This window comes from Andrena cerasifolii, chromosome 3, assembly GCF_050908995.1.
Source record: "Andrena cerasifolii isolate SP2316 chromosome 3, iyAndCera1_principal, whole genome shotgun sequence".
Classification (NCBI taxonomy): Eukaryota; Metazoa; Arthropoda; class Insecta; order Hymenoptera; family Andrenidae; genus Andrena; species Andrena cerasifolii.
The window spans coordinates 3,129,297-3,145,868 of record NC_135120.1 but is presented as its reverse complement, the minus strand read 5'-3'; the positions used below and the strand labels follow the sequence as shown (position 1 = coordinate 3,145,868).

At 39.5% G+C, this 16,572-nt stretch overlaps 1 protein-coding gene and 1 long non-coding RNA gene across 2 annotated transcripts in view; one reads left to right on the top strand and one right to left on the bottom strand.

Moving 5' to 3' along the window:
* The window catches only part of LOC143367128 (uncharacterized), a 195,480-nt gene that overhangs the window by 86,099 nt on the left and 92,809 nt on the right, over window positions 1-16,572 (bottom strand). The gene's annotated exons all lie outside the window — the stretch shown is intronic.
* On the top strand, window positions 832-2,050 carry LOC143367209 (uncharacterized). Its single transcript, XM_076808832.1, has 2 exons — window positions 832-1,745; window positions 1,839-2,050. The coding sequence occupies exons 1-2, from the start codon at window positions 1,343-1,345 to the stop codon at window positions 2,048-2,050; spliced, it is 615 nt and encodes a 204-aa protein (XP_076664947.1). The 5' UTR covers window positions 832-1,342.

Here is a 16,572-nt window from a genome sequence, read left to right as displayed (position 1 = left end):
GCGATAAGGGATCCATCTCCAATTTGAAGGGAGGACGTTGCTGGCGGGATCACGCGGAGGCAGAGGACTACCCCTTCTCCTCCTGTGCCACTCCACGAAACTTATTGATTGGTGGATAATACTTTGTACATAATTGCTATATTGATGGCATCTTTCTGACGTGCGTCGGGACAAAAGCGGCCTCAGAAACAGGCAGAAATTCATTTGTTCTTTACGATGGGTAATTTCATATTTTTCCTAAGAACGTTTTCGACAACATCTGTTTCCCAGATTTCTAAAGGGCAATCAAAAACGTGACGGTGCCATCTTTTACAATTTTAGACGTTGTTAAGCCTGAGTTAATCCGTATATTGCTTTGTCGGCGGGTGGTATAGGTACACGGTGACTTCGGACCGGCACATACCGTCATCCACCGACGACTCGCGGGACAATACCGTCATAAACCGCGACCCTGGTGAGAGGGTTTCTCCTTCTCCGATGAATTTACAGAGGGAACGAGACTCTCTTCGAGGAACGGCGTTTCCAATGTGTGTTTATTAATTACAATAAAGCAACAATTACTTTCATATTATTTTTTTTTAAGTGAAACTTCCTTACGCACGGTAGAGTGAATTGGCCTTGTACCGCTGAACGGCGAACGATACGTCCCCATCGTAGTGGAGGGGGAACACCTACATAGCATTGCGGTATATGTGTGCGTGGGTGATGACACCAAGTCGCTGACCATCAACGCCAATGTAGGTATTTCCCCTCCACTACGGTGGGGATTAGGTCTGGCAGTCCTGCGCTGCACCCACTCCTTTGTTGTTAGGATGTATGGGACGTACAATATCAGACAAAAGTATATGAAATTTGAAATACATGAATATCTACGTTTTACGCATAGTAAATCTAGATGTAAGGAACTCGAACGACAGTTGGTGTCTTATTTTTACTCTTAGAGAGGTATTTTTCACTTTACAAATGCTTTTTCAAGTATTATTTGCGGCTTTCTTCATTTACGAGCCTAATTTTTTGACAGTGAAGATGCCATGAATTCAACTGTGTAACACCAATTTTTTTTAAAGTAAAAATATTATTTTGCAGTGCTGATAAACAAATGTGACTTCAATAACATAAAAAAAGATAAGTATGTTTCATGTGAACGATAATTTTTAATATTATTCATTATAAACATTATTATGCGAGTCTTTGAAAAAAGAGTTAAACGTGACAACACTGTATGCTTTGATTCAGGTCTCGTAGGTTGGCAGCATTGCACAGTACTACAAGCTTACGAGCCGAGGTGCGAGCTTAGTTTACATTAGTCGATTTGAGCATTAGTCAAGATCCATTTTTCACAATGCCAAATACTAAAACCACTTATCGGTGGAAAGGAAAGATAGTTACAGAAGCTGTTTATAATAAAAGGCTCGCTCAACAAAAAGTTGGACGGGCTCGAAAATCCGTTTCCACTGAACCGGGGGAAAGTGATCAAATAACTTCGGAAAATGTGGAAGAAATAAATGTCGCTGGTCGACGCATCGTGGAATTGAATATTTTGGGACAGCAGTTATGGTGCACACATTGTGCTCAATCTCTTTCATTGCAATATATAGAAAGAGAGGTAGGAAGAGGCTTGGCATCTCAACTTTTAGTACGATGCCCACAAGTGCCTCCTCATGAATACAGTTTGACTGACGCACAAGAGTCTACCACCGACAAGCGCAGAGCTCACTTCGATATCAATTCGAAAGTAGTATTAGGTAATATTTTATGATAGATTATTATGCTTCTATTGTTATTAATCATATAATTACAATTCATTATTTGTATATATTGAATTGTTCGCTCTACAGGTGTCATGCACACTGGGTTAGGATGGACGAACATGAAAAAATTGTTGGTATGCATGAACGTGCCATGTCCAGATTTCAAAACGTTCAAGAAATACGAACAAGAAGTAGGGCTCGCTGCAGAGGCAGTAGCAAAGAAAAGTTGCATAAAAGCCACTGCGCTGGAGAGAAAACTGACTGTAGAAGAAGCTCAGAACATCGAAAATCAATTGTAATAGTACATTGCGTGACAAGGGAGAGAAGAAAGCGATTTCGACGAGCTCGCTCGGGCAGCAAACTTCGCACTCGTCGAAATCGCTTTCTTCTCTCCCTTGTCACGCACAATACTTTTATACATCTGCATGAAAGGTGCGTTTTGAGAACCTGCTGAGTGATTCGCAAAAAAATATGCATGAACACACATGATCGATAACGATTAGTCGAACAATTGCATCTGCATACCACAGGGTAACGCCAAACTCCAGTTTCCTTGAGGGCAAAGTAAAAAAGTGCGTATACGCATACGCGTAAAGTCTTTTTCCCTTGGGAGAAAAGTAGAAAACGCAAATACGTCTGAAATTGCCCATTTTGCTCTCGCTCAGCAGGCGTAAAAAAACACCCATTTTCATGCAGGTGTTGAAGAAATGACTATTCTATATACCATTTCTTCTGTAATTGTAATATATTATTATTTATAAAAAATGAGAAGAGAAATATAAAACAACCTTATGCATTTAGACCTGATGAAGTCCAGTCCAATCCTATCATTCCTCCTGGACCTATTCCTGCCTATACTGAATCCAGTATCTTATGATATGGGATGGAGTGCCCGAGGTGCGGGTAGAAGTTATGATAGTTTGAATGGCTTCGGAGACATTATTGGTCAACATAGCGGTATGCTGTTGGATTATGCAACTTGTAATCGGACTTGTAAGAAATGTGAAGGAACACTTCAACCTCCTCCACATCACGATTGCCGGAAAAATTTTGACGGTTCAGCAAAAGCCATGGAGCCTCACGTCGTCAAAAATCTCATTGCGGGCAGCAGTGTTCTTAGGACCGTAAATGCTATTTTATATATTTTATTATTGTATTCTTCATTATGTAAAATATATCAAATTATGTCAACTGTGCCAAATTATTGCATCTTTTTGCGTATTTTTACCTTTTATTCCATATTTATAATCCCGCTATGTTTTTCATTTCCTTTTTCTATCTCTGCATGAGTGTAACGGAGACAAAAAGATAGCCCGAAGATTCAGTTAGAACCCAGGTAGCACACGACGTCTATAAGCCGTCTGCTATCTGTTAACCCTTTCGGTACCAGCGCCGGATATGTCCGGCATCCATCTGATGACCTGTGTGGACCAGTACCGGATATATCCGGCGGCACGAAACGAGCCGTCGTTCCTAGCGCTGACTTTAGTCAGCATCTCCAATAGTTTCAAAAAAAAAAATTAGTTAAAAGCACTTTTGCGGAAATGTACGCGGTACCGAAAGGGTTAACAGTGTCTTTAAGTTAGATATACGTGTAGCGACACCTATAAGTGTGGCACATGTTTTTCAGGCGCTATGTCTGATTAGTGAGAGTGAGATAGACCAAGAAAGACGTTCGCGAGGTGTGCCGTATTAGCCGTTCAAAAAGTAGTCTATGTACGAACGCAACAGCGAACAGACACGTAGGGCTTAAAATAAAAGTGTCGAATTTCATTTATCACGGAGAGTTTTCATTTACTACAATTTTCAGAAGTGGGATCAACTCGTGGGCGATCAATGTGATTATTGTTGTCAAAGAATTGCGAAATTGGAGATAATTGGTGCGCGAAATTACGCGAACCACGTGGCGAAACCATTGGTGCGAGAACGAGATAGCGATCGGTTACACGCAGAAGTATTCGGGCGGCAGAGTAGTCTTGAGGATTTCTCTCAATTCGAAGGTATGGACAGGCGTCAGGCGCGATAACTGTTCAGCGTAATTGAGTAATCGAGAATCGGTAGCAAGTATGCACGGATCCGAAGGGCGTGTCGAAAATGGCGGCGAACCGAGCGCACAGAGCGAGCAGCTCGCGGAAATTCCAAATGTCGGTTTCGGTGGAATCAGGTACTTCCAAAATATTAGTAGCGTACTACCCGAGTTCGATCCGGTGAAGGGTGATCTCGATATTCTATGTTGGATCGACAAAATTGAGGAGTACGGCGATTTATACACGTGGGACGATGTCGCAATCAAACATTACGGAATGTCAAAGCTAGTTGGTCCGGCACGACGTTGGCGTGATAGTTTGCCGCGACAGGAAAGGAGTTGGAGAGATTGGGCAGAATTATTGAGGGCGAATTTCCCGTGTCAAGAAAGTTCGTTAATCTTGACAAAACGCGCGCAATGCTACAAGCGGCGGCCAAATCAAGACATCGTAGAATATTACTACGAGAAGCTAGCGAGATGCAACGAGGCTGGCATGAAGACCCAAGAAATCATCGAATGGATAGTTGACGGATTGGACAATGCACGTTTCCGTGACTATTTAGGACCCCTGTCCAGGTATGAAAAACCGAGTCAGTTACTACCAGGTTTACAAAGCGGAATTACGTACATTCGAGCAGTTTCTCAGGCGAAAGGAACAAGCGGCTCAGGGAGCACTGCTAAAGGTCAGAGGGACGACACCCGGTGCTTCGTGTGTAAACAAACGGGACATACGGCGCGAACGTATAAGCAAGAGAAAAAGACAGTAATATGTTTCAAATGTGGCCAACCGGGACATTATTCGCGAGCATGCGCGACAACTACCGGCGCGAAGCTTATTGCAAGAAGGAGCTCGAGCTAAGTCAAGAAAAATTGTACGAGAAGAAATGGCCAGACAAGCAAAAATTGATGATATAACTATTCCAGTGTTCGACGGTGCAAATTTTTCCAGTTGGAAATTTAGACTTATGAATACGTTAGAGTACAAAGAATGTATCAATCCAGAAAAACGGACAAGAACTGATCAAGAAAATGAAGCTACTTGGGAAAAAACTGACTTAAAAGCAAAAATAATTTTTATTAGTGCTTTGTCAGACAAGCAATTGGAATATGTGAGTGAGTGTAAAACGACTCTCGAAATAATGACAAAACTGTATAAAATGTACTCAACGAAATCAACATCCTTACAAATTATAATTAGAGGTAAACTGGAAGATGTGAAATTGAAAAACTTTAACACTATAGAAGAATTCTTTGTCGAATTTGAAAAGGCGTGCAACGAAGTGAAAGCAGCTGGAGCTACGGTAAAAGAAGAAGAAGAAATGAGGTATCTGATCAAAGCGTTACCACCAAGTTACTGTTATATTGGCGATTTCATCGACTTACAAGGGGACCCCACAGCTGAACCCCGTGAATTTTAATAAAATTTTAGGGGATGAATCTGGAGGTCACCTTGATTACCATCTGCTAAATATTTTATGCTAATGAGCATTATTTATAAACAATCGATATGTGAGCCTTAAAAGCAATTCACTTCAAGCACATTTCAAGAAAGTGAGTTGGGTGAGTGCGTACAGCGCTTACTTCCCACCGAAAAACAGCACGGGTTCGAATCCCGGTCATCCTAATTTTTTTTCCTTTCCTTCAAACCTTATTTTAAATAATTAAATTTTATACTGCTTTGTTTCATAAATATTGTAATTTTTTAATATAAATTTGATATATAAACATGGTAAAAATACATAACTTTTTATATACGTACAAACATAACTGATACATAACGACTTGTATCAACTTGTACTATAAAGACACTGTAAATTATATATTTAATATGAAATTTTTCTTTACAATACATACATGCACGTCTATATAACTTTACAACTATTTATCTATCTACCTATCCTATTGTATATCGATACACACACACACACACACACACACACACACACACACACACACACACACACACGCACGCACGCACGCACGCACGCACGCACGCACGCACGCACGCACGCACGCACGCACGCACGCACGCACGCACGCACGCACGCACGCACGCACGCACGCACGCACGCACGCACGCACGCACGCACACACACACACACACACACACACACACACACATATACGCACAAGCATGCCGAGATACATAAATATATACATAAATTGATAAATATATAATTAGATACATACATGCATACATACATAAATATACTTTATGAACTAATTGCACTGGTAGTGAACCTTTTTGGAGCAGTAATTATACCCGTACTGCAACAAAGTTGGACGCTACTAATGCAGATACCCAGGTCAAAAAAACAACCGGTCCCTTCAAATTTTATGGTTTCTACAATAAAAATATGGGTGGAAGGAGAACATTGGGAAAGCTTTTCGTACCTAAATGTTGCAGTAAAATTTCGTCAGTTCACATTATACCAGTTAAGCGAATACAACTTGTGGGAAGCTTTAACAGTTTGGCAAGAAGCATTGTGGAAACCATGGAATTCTACAACACACCGTCAACAAGCGAGACAGGATTTACCACTTCTGTAAATGATGAGGATAGTACCCCATTCGAAATTGTAAACTCTTCGTACAGTAAGGAAGATATTGCAGATGCATTGCAAATTTGCATACAAAATATGAAGAAAGCGAATTTTATTACGGAAAATACAGATGCTCAACCCTCAAGAAAAGCCTGTCTTTTAGGAGAAACGATGGCGAAGTGCATTATCGACATGCTACTAGAATATCAGATCGAAGAAGATGACGAATTACTCTTACCTGAAGAAAGTGTATCTGAAGAAGAAGTCGTGGAATCAACAACATCACTGTCAAATTTTTCTTCCTCGTCAGAGAGTTTGGACGAATATCAACCAAAAGAAAAGAAACCACGCAAAGATGAGTTTATACCAATCAAAACAAAAATTAAAATTGTTAATCTGGCAAAGAAACATCCGACTTGGAGCTTGAAAAGTCTACAAAAATGGGGTGAAAGTGCACTGACAAACAAGAAGCTCTTAAAAAATGGGAAATAGACATACAAAAAAATGATAGCTCTAAAGAAATATGGAAGGAAATTAATAACTGGACGTACGACCGATTTGTTGAGGCAAGAGATAAAAAAAACAGCCTGTAACAACGAGAATGATTCAGCAATGGGCTTCAGTTGGTGCTATGCAACATCAGGCGGAGGGAATGAACTTTGTGGCATCACATGGGTGGGTGGAGAAATTCAAAATGAAGTACCGCATTAGACAGAGAAACGTTACAAGGTACAGTATTTCCTCGTTAGCGACTCGATTTTGTGTACACGATACCGATTCTTCGCTATCCCCACCACTTTTGTCTCACTCTTGCCCGGCGAAAGCTGAAGCGAGATGGAACGAGAGCGAGCGAGAGGCACTGAAAGCGAGCGAGGACGGTACGAGACCGACGACGCGTTGATGTTTTGTCTCGCTCCGTCTTTCGGACGCCTGACATTCTGTCCTTTGCGCTTGCGACCATCGCGCACGCTCGCCGCGCACGCAGTGTTCCATCTCGCTCCCCCCTCCGGCCAGAAAGAAGCGAGAAACGAACACTCGGAATTAGGGTTCTGTTCACGATACCGACTCAACGCCGGTCCCGACCAGCGAGTCGCTAACGAGACAATACTGTACATTAAATCAAGGAATGCATTGGATTTATCTGCAATTTTGAAAGAAGCCGACACATTTCAGAAACGGGTTGCGCAATTGATTCCAACTTTTAAGCCCGAATTTATAATAAATACCGACCAAAGGGGGTGCGAGTACAGGAGTGATATCCGCCGGACATTATCCATACGAGGAGAAAAGCAAACGGAAGTTTTCCTGGAAGACTTCAACAAGGTTACGCATTCATATAGTGCGCAATACGCGATTACTGCAGCAGGTACGATACTTCCTAAAGTCTTTCTTTGTATGCAGGAAAAAGACGGGAAATTTGGACCGCGGGTTGCCAAAACTGTAACCAAGCTGTTGTGCGAATACAAAAACCTGTACGTCACAGCATCGAAATCGGGCAAATTAACAAAAAAAAAACACGTTGAAGATTTTTTAATACAGACAGTAAAACCATATACCGGCGATGAACATTTTCTTTTACTTTTAGATTCATGGGGAGGGCAATCAAATCTTTCTGACTTTAATAGTATTTTTACAAATAATGAAGAAAATAGTACTGTGACCTTTGAAGTAATTCCTCCACATTGTACCCCATATTGCCAACCGTGCGACGTGTATTTTTCCGGCAAGTAACAAATTTTATAAAAAAAATTCAGAATAGTGTAGAAGTTTTACAAAATGACGAACATATGCCGAATAAACGCGAAGATGGAATCAAAATTCACTCACTTATCCACCATCAATTGCGTGCCCCTATATTTAAACCTATGATACTTTACGCTTGGTTTTCATCAAAACTAATATCAAAAAAAGAAGAATTTGTAAATGTAAATCAAGTGTGTTTCCATCGTGTGATACAAGAAGAGAAAAATGCGATGTGCACATTGCAAAAAATTTTTATGTTTCTGGTGCTTTTATGAAAAATATCACGCTTGTAATTAAATTAATATAATGTATCCATATATGCGCGTATGTATGCATGTAATTATGGCTATATTTATGTATGTATGCATGTATGCATGTGTGTATCTAATTATATATTTATGCAAGCATATATGTATATATTGTAAATATTATTCATATATTTATCAATTTATGTATATATTTATGTATCTCGGCATGCTTGTGCGTATATATGTGCGTATTTACGCGCGCGCGCGCGTGTGTGTGTGTGTGTGTGTGTGTATATATATATACACGGTGTCCCACTAAGGAATGGACAGCGCGATATCTCTTAAAGTATTGTCGATAAAAATATAAAAAAAATAGGGAATTGCATGGTTCGTGGGGGCCCATTTATTAGCGCGAACGAATTTTGTTTTCGAATATTATTTTAAAAGATACGATGGTCAAGTTCGGTTTTTCAAATGGAACTATTTTTTTTGAAGACCTGAGTTGATAGTGCGTTCCAAGACAAATTCAATAAGCCTTAATGTATACACTTTATTTCCACTGGTTTTTAAGATATTGCGCTTGCAAATTTACTGATTTTCACTGCAAGAAACCCCTCTGGAATGGCAAAAACCGGGGGCGGTCTTACTGGCGCCACGGGTGGCACTGCCTGTTGAAATGGATACTTACCTGCCAAAGGTCTACGCCAGAAATGGCAGGCCCAAAGGCTGGACAATTCTTTTCCGACAGAAATGCTACTTAGGTAGGTACATCTGCGGTATTGAGAAGCGCATCGTTACTTTTATTTCGCACTTGCTTTTACGCTCGGATGGCCGGTTCTTTTGTGAGGGATGCAAATCCGATTGGTTCTGATACAATCTGCTCCCTATGGTTGAAATTTAGTGTAGCAACTTTCACTCCTCCTAACCTAACCAATCCAACTTGCATCCCTCCCAAAAGAACCGGCCATCCGAGCGTAGATGCAAGTGCGAAATAAAAGTAACGTTGCGCTTCTCGATACCGCAGATGTACCTACCTAAGTAGCATTTCTGACGGAAAAGAATTGTCCAGCCTTTGGGCCTGCCATTTCTGGCGTAGACCTTTGGCAGGTAAGTATCCATTTCAACAGGCAGTGCCACCCGTGGCGCCAGTAAGACCGCCCCCGGTTTTTGCCATTCCAGAGGGGTTTCTTGCAGTCAAAATCAGTAAATTTGCAAGCGCAATATCTTAAAAACCAGTGGAAATAAAGTGTATACATTAAAGCTTATTGAATTTGTGTTGGAACGCACTATCAACTCAGGTCTTCAAAAAAAATAGTTCCATTTGAAAAACCGAACTTGACCATCGTATCTTTTAAAATAATAATCGAAAACAAAATTCGTTCGCGCTAATAAATGGGCCCCCTCGAACCATGCAATTCCCTATTTTTTTATATTTTTATCGACAATACTTTAAGAGATATCGCGCTGTCCATTCCTTAGTGGGACACCCTGTACAATAGGATAGGTAGATAGATAAATAGTTTAAAGTTACATAGATGTGCATGTATATATTGTAAAGAAAAATTTCATATTAAATATATAATTTACAGTGTCTTTATAGTACAAGTTGATACAAGTCGTTATGTACCAGTTATGTTTGTACGTGTATAAAAAGTTATGTATTTTTACCATGTTTATATATCAAATTTATATTAAAAAATTACAATATTTATGAAACAAAGCAGTATAAAATTTAATTATTTAAAATAAGGTTTGAAGGAAAGGAAAAAAAATTAGGATGACCGGGATTCGAACCCGTGCTGTTTTTCGGTGGGAAGTAAGCGCTGTACGCACTCACCCAACTCACTTTCTTGAAATGTGCTTGAAGTGAATTGCTTTTAAGGCTCACATATCGATTGTTTATAAATAATGCTCATTAGCATAAAATATTTAGCAGATGGTAATCAAGGTGACCTCCAGATTCATCCCCTAAAATTTTATTAAAATTCACGGGGTTCAGCTGTGGGGTCCCCTTGTTAGTACCGGAAGCTCAAAGGACTGTCGATTATGTAAAGTCAAAAATAAAGGAAAAGAACTTAAGCAAAGGCGAAAACGATAAAAAAACCTAGTGTCAGCACATTTACAGCAAATGCAAAAGGTGAGTGCTTTCAGTGTGGAAAGCCTGGGCATTTTAAAAGAGACTGCTGGCATGGACCCCAAGGTAACTGAGGTAGAGGTTCCCAAAACAACCGTGGCAGAGGAGTTCAGGGGAACTCAAGAGGTCAGCGCGGTACATCTAGAGGCAGAAGCAGAGGTGCTTTTCAACGAGGTTGTAGCCGAGGGAGAGGTCGATGTCTGCAACCGTCAACGTCGACCAGCGACCAGCATCAGCAGTGTGCTCAAGAATCTTGGGCAACTCAAGTAATTAAAGTGAATGTGAATAAACTAGAAACGAGTGAGTGTGCAAATGGAAATGAGGTTGAGTGGTTATTAGATACTGGATACACGGATCATATTATAAACAACAAAGATTATTTTTGTAACCATGTAGATTTAAAATCTCCTATTGCTGTAAAGTTACCAGATGGTAAACATTTGAAAGCGACTAAAATAGGTACGGTCAAAACTATTTTCAAGTGATGAAGTAATTGCAACTCTAAAAAATGTTTATTATGTAGAAGGAATCCAAAAGAATCTGTTGAACTTTTCGAAAATAACTGAAAGTAATACGATTGTAGCTAGGAAAGATAGTGCAAAGATTTATAACAAAAACCGAAAATTAATAACTGTAGGAAGAAAAAATAATGGCTTATATACTGTAAAAAGCTTTATGTGCAATAATAGAGAAAAAAATGTATATGCAAATTCTGTTAGACTTTCAGAAAAGGAAAAATGGCATAGATCGCTAGGACATATAATAAATTAGTCGAAGGTTTACCGGAAAAATTGGAAAAGAATGATATGAAGTGTGCAAACTGTATACAGAGCAAAATGTAAAACGTACCATTTGAAAACGAAAGGACTCTGTCCACCGAAATTATAGAATTAATGCATACAGATTTAAATGCACTCATTATACTACTGGTAATCGTGGTGAAAAATATTTTCTTACATTTATAGACGATTACAGTAAATGCACGAAACTTTATTGTATCAAAAGTAAAGACGCAACAGCTGATTGTTTTATAGATTTTCTTAATTTAGTTCAAAACAAATTCAACAAGACTATTAAGAAATTGAGGTGTGATAATGGCAGAGAATATTTGAATAGTAAAATTTATGAATTTGTCAAAAATAAGGGAATTGAATTGTTACCATGTCCCCCGTATGTACACGAGCTGAATGGAGTCGCAGAGAGGTACAATAGATTTGCTATGGATATGGGAAGATGCTTAGCAAGGGAGGCAAAAATTAACCATAGATTCTGACCTGAAATTATGAAAACAGTTGCCTATTTGAAAAATTGTACTATAGCCAATACTCAGCAGAATAAAACCCCTTATGAAATATTCTTTGGAAAAAGGCCTAATGTCAAACATTTAAAAATTTACGGAAGTAAAGTCTTTATTAGAATACCTGAAACTATAAGGAAAAATAAATGGGCTGATAAGGCAAAATTAGGCATATTGGTAGGGTACAATGATAATAGCTGTTTCGTCTTGAAGGACAAAAGCGGGCTCAGGGCGAGGCGAAAGTTCAACGTCTTTTACGGTTGGCAATTGTTGTTCTCAAAGCGTTCGTTGGGAATCATTTGCCTGCCGGATGACTAGGAGGCAATCGACATCATGCCATTTTTTCTGATATTTTCGACTACCTTCGTCCTGAGATAATCCGTTAAATTACTCTGTCAGCGAGGCTACACGGTTACCTTGGACCGGTACGTACCGTTGTCCACCGCTGACTCACGGAGCAATACGGTCATAAACCGTGACTCTGGATAAATGCTCCGACCGAACAACCTAGCTAGGTTTGTTAGCCAGATGTCTGGTTTTTCCTTCGCTACGTCACCTAGAAGGAGAAGCCTTCCTCCTCCACCACCGAAATCGCGGAGGGAAGGTTCCTCCTCTTCGAGGAAAAGCTAGCCAATCAGCAATTTGACACCTCCCGAAATTGGGACGGCTCGTCTACCTTCGACGTCGAAAGGGCTAGACGAGCAGAATTCAATCGTTTCTCAAGCGAACACATACTTCTCTCGTGATAAACCTCAAGCAGCTATAATCGACGATACTTTCGAACATAGCAAGTCAGTCAAACATTTGTGACTAAGACCATCATTCGAAACTATTCGTACTCTTGTCTGGTCATCGTACGGACCAACAGTTCTCTTTCGTCACATCAATTAAAAATAGTCGCTCAAGATTAATTTGGCGAGTGATAAAGCGATCACCACCGCGTACCACGGAGTCTCTTGGGCCTTACAACCCCCAAGCGGAAAAAAAAGAACTTTCGCGCGTGTGTCGGTCGCTACAATAGCTACAGAGTTCTTGTAAATAATAAAATTGTTAATGCTAGACATGTACGAATAGTTGAAGAAGGTACGGAAATAATCTGTTTACCTGCAAGTGACGAAAATGAAAATAACATCTTTGATGCGAATTGTGTGAACTTGGATTTGGATAATAGATATAATGACGATAATGAAAATCTTGCAAATGAAATAGATCAGAACAATGCAAATGATGAAAATGTACAAAATCAATTAAATAATGAAGCGAAAGAACTGACTGAAGAATTTAACGCTGAAGAAAATACGGAGGAAAATTTGCTTGAAAAAAGAACATCTAGTATAAATCCTATTAACAGATTTGGAAATCCTGTGACTCATTACATTTATGTTTACTATGTAAATACAAATGTACCAAATACTTTTGGGGAGACAATTAGTTCAAATGAATCTTGTGAGTGGAAAAGAGCTGTGAATTCTGAGATGAAAAGCTTAATGAAAAACAAAACCTGACTATTGTAGAAAGACCAAAGGAAAAAAAGGTTATAGATGTTAAATGGGTTTACAAAAGAAAAAGCGACAACTCATTCAAAGCTAGATTAGTTGTAAGAAGATTTCAGCAAAAAGAGTATTTAGAAAATGTATATTCACTTGTGGGAAAAATGCAAACCCTGAAAGTTTTATTAAGTTATAGTTGTGTAAATAATCTCTTCATTGAGCAAATGGACGTAGAGACTGTCTTTCTAAATGGATTAGTCAAATCCGAAGTATATATTAACGAGCCAAAAGAGTTTGAAACTGGTCAAAACAAAGTCTGTAAACTATATAAAGCTCTTTATGGTCTGCGAGAAAGTCCAAGAGCATAGTCTGAGTGTTTCAATAAGTATGTCAAAGAAATTTTGAAAGAAGCAACTGCGATTATTGTTTGTATGTGAATAACTCAGGCAACGATTCAATATACATTTTAGTCTTTGTGGATGATCTTTTAATTTGTTGCAAAGATAGAAATAAAATTAATCAAGTAAAAGCTAGACTAATGGAAAAATTTTCCATGAAAGACCTAGGTAAAATCATCAATTACATAGGAATTGGTATAGAGTATGACAGAGATAAAGTTCAAATGAAACTAAATCAAACTAAGTATATTGAATCCTTAGCCATGAAATACAACTTAGAGACTGCAAAATTATTTGATACTCCAATGGAGAGCAATTTAAAATTAGATCAAGTTGTTCAGACTGATGAAAATATAAAATATAGAAGCCTAATTGGAGAATTGTCATATGTGAGCATAGGCACGAGACCTGATATTGCTTATAGCGTAAACTATCTAAGTAGATTCCAAAGCTGTTATAATCAAATGCATTTCAAATATGCCATGAGAGTTTTGAAATATTTATATAAAACAAAAGATCTGAAGCTAATGTACTCCAATAAAAATGTAAAAGATGAGCATCTATACTGTATGGTAGACTCCGATTTTGCAGGAGACAATATAGATCGCAAATCAACAACAGGGTTCATTATTAGACTATATGGAAATTTCATTTATTGAAAAACACGCAAACAAACTACTGTGACTAAATGCTCAACTTTTGCTGAATATACAGCTATGTCAGAAGCTATAACAGAAGTCCTATTTATAAGAAACTTGTTAAATAAATCCTTTGATCTCAAGATAGAAAAACCAATTAAAATATATGAGGACAATTCAGGGGCTATAGCGATAGCAAAATTTGGCAACTACACAAAAAATTCTAAGCACATTGAAGTGCAGTATCACTACATTAACGAATACTATGAAAATGGGTTAATTGATATCATTAAAATTGATTCTGAATCTAATTTAGCCGATATATTAACAAAAAGTTTGGGCAAAACAAAGTTTGTAAAGATTATAAATGCTCTCAAGTTAACCCCAAAAATATAATGACTAGAAAATAACTAGATTATAAACAGCGACAATCAAAGAAAAACTATGTACCTGGTAAATTATGTAAGATACGCAAATCTCAGTGAGTTTTTATTTGTAAAAGAGAATACGTTGAAAATTCAAGGAGGCGTGTTAGAATCTATGAATATTTCAATCAAGAAGATTCAAACTCCTTGAGATTTAAATATCCCTGGCGCCACCTCTGAACGATATAAGACATAAACATAAAGACAACCTGAGCCAGTTCGTCTATCGTTATCGTTGTTGCTTGACTTGGGTTCGGTATAGAAGAGACTTCTATTTTTCTCTAAGAAAAATGTATTCTTAATTCACGGAACAAAGACAAGTTAAGGTGCTATTCTCCTAGTTTACTAATTAATAAAAGATATATTTAGTCAAGAATTAAAACAAATTAAAACAAATATTCTGTCAATGTACAATCCAAGAGCAGGGACGGAAGTCCACACAAACGTGAGTAGTTTAGGGCTAGGCGCGGTGCTGCTTCAGAAGCAGAACGATAACGAATGGCACCCGATTTGCTACTATAGCCGACGGACGTCGTTCGAGGAAGCTAGGTACCATTCATTCGAAATGGAGGCATTTGCGATCGTTTGCGCGTTGGAGAAACATCACGTATATCTGATCGACATTCAGTTTGTAATCCGAACCGATTGTAACAGTTTAAAGTTATTAGAAAAGAACGAAATGTTGTGGCGGACGCGTTAAGTCCCAACCCTGTCGAAGAAAGCGAAAGCGTACCACTAGTCGGACCCCCTATCCTAGGGATCAACATAAACACGGACTGGCTAGCCGCTACGCAGCGGAGCGACGCAAACATCATGGCGATTCGTGATCAATTAGAAGCTGGTGATCAAACAGCGCACCAAAAATTTACTATGTATAACGCGTGTGTATACGAAACGACAAGCGGAGTGTGGCGGTTATACGTACCCGAGGAGCTACAGTATAGCCGCGTATTCACCTGTGTATTCCTTCCGAATGTGCATTCGGCGCGCACCGATTTTTTCGGTGGCGGTCGGTGCTCAGCGTGCATTCGGCGTACATTCAGCGTGCATTCGGCGTGCATTCGACGCGCATTCGGCGCGCGTTCGACGCGCATTCGGCGCGCGTTCAGTGGTCAACGTGCATTCGGCCCGCATTCGACGTGCATTCGGCGCGCATTCGGGGATCGTGTAGTGTTCATTCACACATTCCCCATAAGTATCGATCCGAAGAACGAGAAGAAAAATCATGGATGAAAATATTCCAATAGCTAGTGCTAGTTTCATCGTATTGTATACATTGCTTAAAAAAAGGATAAAAAGAAACGTTGGTGGACGAGGAAAATATATACCAACAGGTGCAACGAATATATATCAGCAGTCGCCTCGATATCAGTCCATACATTGTATCGGCACTCGTCGTTTCGAGGCAAACCGAGCGGTAAATGACGAGTGCGGATACAATGTATGGACCTATATCGAGGCGATTGCGAATCGAGCGGACGCCGGGCCATTCGCGCCGCGATCCGCTTGCTGGCGGTCCATCAAAGCGTCCATTCGGGTCCGAACGACACCATGATGGAGTGGACGCCGCAAATTTGTCTCAAGCTCCTTGAGGTATTCGAGAAACACGAATCCTTATGGAATTCCAGACACCCGGGTTATTCCGATACTTTAAAAAAGGACGATGCGAGGTGTACAATTGCCCAAGAGATCGGAACGGAGGCGGAAGATTGCAAGAGGAAAGTGGAGAGCCTAAAAAGCTCGTACAGACGGGAAAAGGGGAAAATTAAGAAGAGCACCACATCTGGACGAGGTAAATAATATTAAACACTTCTAAGGGAGAGTGGGGGAATTTCGAACGCGGGATAAACCCAAACACCGCGATATTCGCTGAAATCGC

What these genes read in the sequence shown, in the direction of transcription:
- LOC143367209 (XM_076808832.1), top strand. Translation starts at nt 1,343, where the DNA reads ATGCCAAATACTAAAACCACTTATCGGTGGAAAGGAAAGATAGTTACA. An exon ending in CAATTCGAAAGTAGTATTAG is followed by an intron (nt 1,746 to 1,838) that starts GTAATATTTTAT and finishes TTCGCTCTACAG; the next exon opens with GTGTCATGCACACTGGGTTA.